Below are 11,132 nucleotides of genomic sequence, written 5' to 3'. Positions count from 1 at the left end.
GCTTAATCCTAGCTGGCTTATCTACATATGCCATCTACATTACAAAGGCTCAGTTCCAGCAGCAGTACTGACCATCTCACAACTCCTCCTCTCCCGCGGAACTTCCTGGCTCCTCCCCCCTTAACCAGTACATAAGGTCGTACCTCTTGGGACTTCTCTCCACTTGATACAGATTTTTTGCTATGACAGTTTCACCTGAAGACGGAAGCTTGTGTTGCCTCCGAAACGTCATTTTATTGTTTTTATTTTTTATTAATTTTAATTTCATTTTTTACCTACGTGACTTTACCGAAAGAACTAAGAGTATGAATCCTTGCTGTCACGAAAGCTTCAAATCTAGAATTAAGCTGCAGAGGTTGGGTTGCCACCTGTCTCTTTTGCAGGATTGTCCTCGAGTTAAGCGCTGTAGCTGTCCTGTGAAATGGAAGTCTGGGTTTTAAACGTGCATTGAATAATAATTGTACACGGCTCTAGACAATGTGTTTAGGTGTAGATTCCTATCGTGAAATGTTATTCCCGTGATATATCCCGGTTTATTTGTATCTCTGGAGTTGGCAACCTTCGTCGGTAGCGGCTGTGGCAGCACGCGGAGATTGGGCGCCGTGGGCGAGCGCGCTCGGCGTGGGCGGACGCGGGACGGGGGAGCGGGTCCGCCACGTGGAATGCTGCTGCCCTGGTGCCGTAGCACGCCACGAGATGGACTCGCAATGCAGAAGCCATCGGTTCGCGATCTCCCGGCACGCCAAGTGAAACAATAGGGGCGAGTTTATTACATCTCCCCCGCCTATAATCCACACGGCAGTGTAAATAAATGGGTTCAAGGGGAGTTTGGTCGATTGGCGGGTCGTGTTTTGGTTGCGGGGAGGGGGGGTCCTCTCCATCGTTTCTAAGACACGTGGCCAGCGCCGGACGGTTCTCATGGGGGCTAAGGACAGCGCCCTCGAGTGGAGGCTGCTAGGCCTCGGCAAGGTCAGGTAATTCACCCTTTTTACCGGGTAGAAAGGTAAAGGGTAAAGGTGTCGACATGCCCAGGGGTAAAGGGTCAAGGGTAGGGTCAAGGGTAGGGTCAAGGGTAGGGTCAAGGGTAGGGTCAAGGGTAGGGTCAAGGGTAGGGTCAAGGGTAGGGTCAAGGGTAGGGTCAAGGGTAGGGTCAAGGGTAGGGTCAAGGTGGGCTCGTTGCTTTTCAACTCCTTTATATTAAGTTCACTTGCTTGCTTGCTTGCTTACGACCGTGCAAATCTTTCAGTCGTTTTTTAACCCACTTCCCGTGATCCAATCGAGCCGACATTTTGCACACAGACTCGTTGTGCGTGACAATTAATTTTCGTGAAAAAAATCTTAAATTTTACACTGTTTAGGGAATTTTTTTAAAATATTTAATTACCAATTGCTTAATGGTGGCAGACAATCATCTGACCCATAGGTGGCAGCCATCTCAAGCCAAAGGACGAGAGGACTCTAGCCGCCACGCATATAAAGGATTTATAGTTAAAAACTTTGTTTTTACGGGTTAATTTTTTACCTTTTACCTTACCTGCTAAAGGGTAAAAGGTAGGGTAGAGTGATTGCATTGTGGTAAGGTAGGCTCGTTGTTTTGACTACTTTTACCTTACCTTGCCGAGGCCTAGAGGCTGCTACACCAGCAGGGGCGCGAGCAGGCAATTCCAGGGTTGCGCCTTTGCCGTCTCGTCAATGATAACATTCTGACAATAACATTCTGACGGATGAAAGACGCGTTCAAAATTAATGTGCAGTGACGCATCACTTTTTTTTACTATTTTCACTTTAACCAGGCGAGGCCCACTGAGCTATCGAGTTCTTTTTTCAGAAGCGACCTGGGCCACTTGATCGCTTCACTGAAACAAACTCCCACTGCAGCACACAGAGACAGCAACCATCTTCACTATCGCCTCCTGCTTCCGGTCCTCGCTTAAAACACCCCCCCCCCCATCTCTTCTTCCCTCGCCTTCCTGCTACTCCTTGCCTCCGCTCCCCAGCTATGAGCAGGTCCACCCCAACCCCGATCACCACCCCAACCCCGATCACCACCACTACCCCAACTCCTATCACCAGCACTACCCCTATCACCAACACTACCCCGATCACCACCACTACCCCAACCCCTATCACCACCCCAACTCCCATCACCACCACCCCCTTATCACTATCACTACCCCAACCCCTATCACTGCCCCGATCACTACGCATATCCCCCTTCACTACCCATCCTTAACTACTCCCGCCCGTTCTTCTGTCACCATAACTACACCACCATTTTATAACCACAATATTTATCTCCACCATTATCACATGTACTATACAATTGTATCATTGTTGATAATTAGTTTTTTACCCTTTTATCTGGCAACAAAACTGACACCTTTTTTACGAGGAGTCATGTTTGCATAGACCACAATACCTGCAGTCATAATGCAAACAAAAAACATAACTCTGATAATGTATGCATTGTCCTTGAAGTTGATTGGTCCACCCCGAGACAGCTTTCCTTAGAAACTAGTCTCACATGGGTTGGACCAGATGACGCCAAAAGGCGCACAACTCAAAGACAATGCACCATCAGAGTATGAGAGCTCGGGGTAAGCATTTACACCATTGGTACCTCATTTGCCAGTAAAAAATATGATAATTGGTTTTTTACCCTTTTATCTGGCAACAAAACTGACACCTTTTTTACGAGGAGTCATGTTTGCATAGACCACAATACCTGCAGTCATAATGCAAACAAAAAACATAACTCTGATAATGTATGCACTGTCCTTGAAGTTGTGGTCTATGCAAACATGACTCCTCGTAAAAAAAGGTGTCAGTTTTGTTGCCAGATAAAAGGGTAAAAACCAATTATCATATTTTTTACTGGCAAATGAGGTACCAATGGTGTATCATTGTTGTAAAGCGCCTTGGAATGAGGCGCTATATACATCTTTCTAAGGTAAGATTCATTTCTGATAAACAACTCCGTTGGCTCATAATAGTTATGCTTTGTTGAGCGGTGGTGGCTGTGCACGCCTCCAATCCATCAGCTGTGAACGCGAGGGCTGGTGGATCACGCATGTGTTTACGGAACTCAACACCCGTGAGCGGCGAGCTGCCGTCAGCTCGCCAGGAGATGGCAGTACAGCAACTATATTCATCTCCATCTATGAAAAAGAAGAATAGGTTTTACCTTTTCCGATAATGAAAACGGGTGTTAAGATGTTCAAACACCAAACAGAAACCTTTTGCAAGAATCAGTTACTGCATTTATCACACGCAGTGCTTGCGTGCTGCCACGACCGCGGAGCGACTCCACAAGCGCCGCGACTCCCCCTGGCCCCCCACCCTGAGCACACACATACACCCACGCAGCACACACGCACGCAGCACACACGCACGCAGCACACACACACGCAGCACACACCCACGCAGCACACACGCACGCAGCACGCACGCACGCAGCACGCAACACGCACGCAGCACGCAACACGCACGCAGCACACACGCACGCAGCACACACACACGCAGCACACACACACGCAGCACACACGCACGCAGCAAACACGCACGCAGCACACACGCACGCAGCACACACACACGCAGCACACACGCACGCAGCACGCAACACGCACGCAGCACGCAACACGCACGCAGCACACACGCACGCAGCACACCCACACGCAGAGGCGTAGCTAGGGGGGGGCAGGGGGGTACATATGTCCCCGGGCGCCAAGGTAAAGGGGCGCCAAAATGAGGCTTACAGCGTTACATTATAACTTGTTGCGGCGGGCGCGGCAGCCTGAAACTACTGCACAAATCTACACATCAACCTAAAAGTTTATATATCCCACCACACACAGCCGACATGTCATGTAATTACATTTTGGTACGTGCGCCTATTAAGAACTTACATGGAAGAACGTCCCAAACAACAGACAGGCGCAGTCTTTCAGCCTCAGTCACTGGCCTGTTTTTTGGTGGCGGAAACTACGACGGCCTGAAACACGCAGGAGTGCACGATCAGAAGCTGTTAAAGCTATCTATGAAGGACTGGATGAACTAGTAGGGCTGCTAGACAAATTATCGGAGGACGTAACTATGACGCCTGAAACCAGAAGTGATGCAAAACAGGCATGCGTATTAAATTTTAACTTCATAGTTTTATTACATTTCCGGAATGTCATTCTTGGAAAAATTGATCGTGCTCAGAAGCGCTTACATGATCCTACTATGAATTTCAAGGAAGCAGCAACTGATCTTGAATCTTTGGAGCATGAATTTGTCAAGCTTCGTGATGATTTGAGCCAAGTTGCTGTAGAAAACGCAAAACAAGATGCACAGCCTGGGGGATCGATGTGGACAGAAGAATTAGGCGACGTCGGAAGATGCCAGGAGAACTGGCAAGAGATGCAGGACTTTCAGCAGAAGAAGAAATTGTGTGCGTTATGAAGAGCGTATTTTATCGACTTCAACAGGAGATGTCAACACGGTGTTTACGACTAAAAGGACCTGAACACAAAATTTTGATTTCTGCTGGACGTCAAAACTCTTCTATCCGACACAGATGTCGATGCAATTCGTCGAAATTGCACAGATTTTGGAAATTTCTATGACACCGACATCAATGGCCACGAATTTTTCACAGAAATTGGAGATTGCAAAATGTTTCTCAGTAACCGGAATGAAGTTCTACCAGAAACTCCTTTGGATCTTCCTGGTTTTATTGTGTTTTATGGAGACGACATATTTCCGAATTTGCGAATTTCACTGCAAATTTTATTAACAATAGCAGTTTCAATTGCAAGCTGTGAGCGGTCGTTCAGCAAATTGAAACTTATTTTGTCGCATTTGCGTGCTTCAATGGGACATGATCGTCTCAGCGATCTTGCTCTTCTTAGTGTTGAAAGAGAAACTTTGAAAAAACAGATTTTGATTACGTGTTGACCAGTTTGCGACAGTGAAATCAAGAAAAATGTATCTTTTGTAGACTATGTCAACCAGTCTACGACAGTGACTGAGTGAGCCATGTAATATAATTTCTATAAATTTGCTTCTTTAAATACAATGTTTCATTAAAATTTAAATTGTTATTCCTTATTCGATGTAATAGGAAAATGTGATTAAACGGGAGGGGGCGCCAATTTTATAGTTCGTCCCCGGGCGCAAAATATTCTAGCTACGCCTCTGCCCACACGCAGCACACCCACACGCAGCACACCCACGCGCAGCACACACACGCGCAGCACACACACACACGTAACACACACACGCAGCACGCACACACGCAGCACGCACACACACGCAGCACACACACGCAGCACACACACGCAGCACACACGCAGCGTACACACACACGCAGCACACACACGCAGCACGCAACACGCACACACGCAGCACGCGCGCACACACGCAGCATACACACACACACATGCAGCATACACACACACACATGCAGCACTCACACACACATGCAGCACTCACACATGCAGCACTCACACACACATGCAGCACTCACACACACATGCAGCACTCACACAGAACGCACACACACGCAGCGCACACACAGCGCAGCGCACACACGCGCAGCGCACACACGGAGTGCCTCGGCGGGGGATCGCCTGGCACAACGGGTTTTCATCCGAAGGGCCCCTAGGAGGGAAGTTCCGCGGTTTCCCGGCGCCAGTAGATTGGCCGACCCTCACAGGACAGGTCACATTGCGGTGTCCCTAAATTAGCTTAAAATTGTGTAGGGCTGTTACAGAGGGGCTGTTTTATGTAGGGCTGTATGCATAGGATCAAACGGGTGAACAAACACAGTGGGCGGGGCTCCGTCAGTACACGGGGAGGTGCCCGCAACGACGTCCGCACCGGGCGGCCTGGGGGGGCTGCCCGGGGGGTTGTGATCCTCTGGGGGGTATAAAAGGGGATGAGCCGGAGAGCTCGAGGTTCAGTCTTAGAGTAAAAGGGGGAAGACGGAAGATCGACTAGCTAGGCCCTGGACTCCCCTGGGACGCCGCCCTTGTCAGGGCCGCGCAGGACCGAGCCAGTGGCGTGGTCCCGTGAACCAGAGTTAGTACTCTGGGACTCCGGGTACCGTAGCCCGACTGACCAGTGTCGGGCTAGATAGCCTCCCCGTTAGTGGAGGACTAGGGATAGGTCAGGGGTAGCTAATAGAGTATTCCCAGCTATCCGGGTGAGGGGGCCGATACACCTCTCTAGTATTGTATGTCCGCAGTGTGACTACTTGTACAAATAAACACGTGTGCCTTACAACGGTGTCCAAGCGTCCTCAACGGTACTTCAATTGTATGGGCGCACACATGTTCACCCGGCCAGCCACAATGAGTCATGCACGACATCGGGGAGGGGGCTGTGGTGAAATATTAAGCGATCAGAGCAGACGACGAGGTCAAGGGATCGCAGCGCCACACACCGAATGCACACGGGCTGGGTGCGTAGTCGCCAGCCGGACACCCTTCCAGATTAAACGGGTTGAGTCAGGAATTCATGAGTACAGGTGCACAGACAAATAGGTTGCACAGAATAGAAGCTGGGTCCCGAGAGGGACCAGGGTTGTTCATCCCGGGAAAGAAACCCTTCGTCTACGATCTCCGTTCAACGAGTCTTCCAGCACGTGGACCCGGGCAGATGTTGTGGTCCCGGATCTGTAGTAGCAGTTACGTGGTAACTAGTGAAGTAACTAGTGTAGCTAGCCGGGTGGTCACCACCTTAGGGTGTTATTCTGCTAAGAGGAAGTTACCCCGTGTTGGAACTGAATACATGTGTTGCCTCCGAAGTCTACGCCTGCGACTCGGTTCAACCCATTACACGTGCCTTGTCTTTGAAACTGATTGTCCTACACCAGAGGTAGCCTTCCATATAGCCTTGTCTCACCAGTGTCAGACCACAGAACGCCAAAAGACGAACAGTAACAAAGACAGTGCAACTATCAGCATTTATAGCTCGGGACGAGCAGCAACATCTTAACACCCGTTTTATTCCCAGAAAGGGATACTGGCAAAAAGGTCCCATGATACAATCTTCGTCTGTTTGCATCTGAATATGAAGTGAGCGCTACCCCCTCTTCCCACCTCAACGCGTGAGTGAACTCCGAGTGGGGGAAAAAACACGCGCAATATATATTTTCTAAATCGCTAAAAGTCACCAATAACTAAACGTATGCAGTATATATTATTTTAAACGTACAGTGCTGCACAATCTAATTAGATTGTGCCATGTCACACAGCAAGGGTTATAATTTGGGCCATAAATCGGGCGGAACGTTGCACAGCTCTCTCTCTCTCTCTGCTCTCTCGCCCTTCCGCGTGGGCGCTCCAGCAGCCTGAGCGCAGCCACCACCACCACCACGGCACGGGGACCGCGGCCGCGTTTACGCTCCCAGCTCTTTTGAAAACGTTTTCACCGGTAACGTCATGGGTGTAAAAGCCGCCTGCTGCTTTCTGTTCGCGCTCGCCACGCAACGTAAGTGATTGCGCCATGTCGTGGAGTGTTATCCCGTGACAAATGTCATCGGTTATTGTAAGTTTCATCGCTGTGGTGTATTATTGCTGCGCTGCGATACGAACCCGGCGTCCCGAGTTCGATTCCCGCTCACGGCTAACACCAGTGACGATTTTCTGAACCTGTCCTGGGCCTCCCCGAAGGTCGACTCGGCCTCAAATTAGTACCTGGTGCGGTGTGTAAACATCGCCACTGGGAGACAAAGGCGGTCGGGGTGGTGCTGGCCACCCACCCCCTCGCGTGCTGTGCCGGCCTTCACTAGGTGCTACTCCCTAGCAGCACTTGCCCCCCACACTCTGTTAAGGCTACCCGGGGGATCTTTGTCTTTGTCTTTGTCTCACCTCAGCTCTGTGTTGCACCCTCAGTGTTGAGTTGGGGTTCCTGTGCGTTTTCGGCAGCTCTGTTAAACAGCGTGAGATTATCAAATGATGCTTCGCGTTGGTTCAATTGTTGCAATCGGTTGTGAGCGGAACCGATATTCATAATCGGGGCGTTGTTGTACGCTCGTGCATCGCGAGCCACTTTAATTTGTTCAGCTGTTCCACATTGTTACTATGTCTGATGCCACACTTGGACCAGATCGTTACTACAAATCTATTCTGAACGGTCATATGATTACGGTAATTAACTTTTGAATAGCAGTCTGAAAGAGGAAGTTCGTTTTGACAATTGGTCTGTGAAGATGAACCTTTTCTATGAATGGCACACGGTTCTACAAATTTGACCTTTTTATGGTATTGCTAAATATTACTTCTCATATTACTCATATTCGAGGGAACTGAAATGTTTAAAATTAAACCATTAGAGACTCGTCGAGCATGCTTGCGGAATTTCCCATTGGGGTCTCAGCGGGAAAAACCACCGCTGTCTGCAATGTTGAATGTTTTATCCACGAATTTAATAACTTCCTACGTGAAAAAAGTTAATCATCCCCTACGCGCTGAAGTTGTATAAGTATTACAGAGATTACGTGATTCTTTAACATTTGCAAAACTGAGTTGTAAATATGCCGGGTATATAGTAACCGATCAGCGAGAGAGCGAGGGTAGCTAGCGATTGCGATGGTTGTGAGTGCAAGTTAGGGGTCGACTCGGCTTCATCACCCCTTTGCGGGCATGGAAATGAGTACCACTTCGTAGGGAAGTCAAGTAAATCTAAAAGTAGTACGAAATAAACTTCGTAATACTTTTGGCCAGCACCACGCCCGAGCGCCTTTGTCTCCCCAGTGGGGATGTTTACGCACCTTACTAGGTACTCATTTGAGGAGCCAGTGGGGGTGGGGTGGCACGTGCTCCCCCAATGATCCGATCGAAATCCCTAATTTCGATCGGATCATTGTGGTTTATTAGTAATAAATCGGCATTTTGCGACCCCCCACTACCACTGTGTAGCATATTATTATTATGTGCCGGGGACTCTATGAGATGATAGGACAATAGTCTGAGTCCATAATTGGCAATAATTAACGACAAAGCAGTTAGAAGTGACTCACAGAATTGTGCGCAGGTGCGTATACGGGACACGACTTCCCTGAAGGCATCAACACCTTCAGCGAGCGCGATGCCGATCACACAACGCGGATCGAATTTGACCCTCACTTACTAACAACTCTTATATTTTTCATTTCTGGAGGGGTTGCCCCCCATTGTCCACACCAATGTGACAACAACCACCGCAATTCGCCACTAAGTGGCAGTGACGTTACCACGGCGCTTGTGCCAGGCTAGGTGCACGTTAAGGACCCGTGAAGTGCTGAACGCCCGCTGGCAGGAGGTCACAGTGACCATGGGTCGACTGACTGAGATGAGATGTGGCACACCCGCACACACACACGATATATGACCGGGAGGTTACTCGCCGTCACATCTACTGCACAGCAACTCCTCCAGCGACGCTTCGTCTTTTCACGCTCCCTGCCCCTTGCCTTCCCGTCCAATACACTCAAACATGTTTCCGCACGCGTCACTGTCAGTCTCCGCTTTAATTCTCACACTTCGCCTCTCCTCCTTCAACTTCGCACCGGCTCCTCGTTAACGACGCCGCTGGCTTTTTCAATACCTGACGCGCGTCGTTACATCTCTCCGTGGCCCTGCCTCATCATCATCATCGTCATCATCTCGCCTCACTCATCTCCCTCCATGTCCCCTCATCTCGTCCTCTTCGTTCCCAATCAACTCTCTGCCTCTCCTCCCTGTGCCCAATCCCGTTTCCAGTCCTTCTCCCTCCTTGTACCCTCCAATGGAATAAACTTCTCCTGTACATTGAGCAGCACCACCATAGACTCAACACTGCACCATAGACTCAACACTACACCATAGACTCAACACTACACCATAGACTCAACACTGCCCATAGACTCAGCACTGCACCATAGACTCAACACAGCCCATAGACTCAACACTACCCATAGACTCGACACTACACTATAGACTCAACACTGCCCATAGACTCAACACTACACTATAGACTCAACACAGCCCATAGACGCAACACTGCCCATAGACTCAGCACTGCACCATAGACTCAACACAGCCCATAGACTCAACACTACACTATAGACTCAACACAGCCCATAGACTCAACACTGCTCATAGACTCAGCACTGCACCATAGACTCAACACTGCCCATAGACTCAACACTACACTATAGACTCAACACAGCCCATAGACTCAACACCGCTCATAGACTCAGCACTGCACCATAGACTCAACACAGCCCATAGACTCAACACTACACTATAGACTCAACACAGCCCATAGACTCAACACTGCCCATAGACTCAGCACCGCACCATAGACTCAACACTACCCATAGACTGAGCACTACACCATAGTCTCAACACTGCCCATAGACTCAACACTGCCCATACACTGAGCACTACACCATAGACTCAAAACAGCCCATAGACTCAACACTGCCCATAGGCTCAGCATTTCACCATATATTCAACACTACACCATAGACTCAACACTGCCCATAGACTCAGCACTGCACCATAGACTCAGCACTGCCCATAGATTCAGCACTGCACCATAGTCTCAACACTGCCCATAGACTTAACACTGAACCATAGGCTCAACGTTGCCCCTACACTCCTTCCCATCCCTCCCCGATAGCCCTTTCGTGAGCCCCAAATACCCCTCGATTGCTCTCACTCATTCCTCAATCCTTGTAGCACTCCCTCTGCCCAACGAAATCATTCCACTCTGCGATTGTTGTGTAAGCTATGTCAAGCACCTTCAGTGAAAGCGCTCTATAAATATAAATTAGATTGTCACCAAACCCTGTCATCAACTTCCTTCCTAACGAGAAATAGATAATCCATCTGTTGTTGCTGCTTCCGGAATCTTACACAACATGAGTAAAATTTAAAGAACAATAATGTAATTTGCTTCATTGTGTGAGCTAACGTCATCGTGATGTCCATCATCCTTCCCACATGCTAAAGCATATCAAGAAATTCAAACTTGCCACTTTGAGATTGGTTCATGATGTTATCTCCCTCACCTGATATGCAGGAGGATGTGGGTTCGATCCCGACCCTGACACCTGCTGTATATTTGGAGTTTGTATGTTCTCCCCGTGGTTGCGTGGATTTTTCTCCAGGTCCTCCGGT

General features: G+C 49.0%; 1 protein-coding gene across 4 annotated transcripts in view; it reads left to right on the top strand.

Annotated features, from left to right (window-relative positions):
- Positions 1 to 7,314: 7,314 nt before the first annotated feature.
- The window catches only part of LOC133341994 (cell surface glycoprotein MUC18-like), a 52,526-nt gene continuing 48,708 nt past the window's right edge, over positions 7,315 to 11,132 (top strand). For all 4 annotated transcript variants that reach the window (XM_061550852.1, XM_061550850.1, XM_061550849.1 and 1 more), the window contains exon 1: positions 7,315 to 7,476. In XM_061550852.1, the coding sequence (XP_061406836.1) occupies positions 7,428 to 7,476 (49 nt within the window). In that variant the 5' untranslated portion in view covers positions 7,315 to 7,427. The remainder of the gene's footprint in view (positions 7,477 to 11,132) is intronic.

The sequence above is a fragment of the Lethenteron reissneri genome, chromosome 13 (genome assembly GCF_015708825.2).
Source record: "Lethenteron reissneri isolate LAM-NWPU_2019-01 chromosome 13, ASM1570882v1, whole genome shotgun sequence".
Classification (NCBI taxonomy): Eukaryota; Metazoa; Chordata; class Hyperoartia; order Petromyzontiformes; family Petromyzontidae; genus Lethenteron; species Lethenteron reissneri.
Note: the sequence above shows the minus strand (reverse complement) of the source record. Positions and strands in the feature narration are given on the sequence as shown.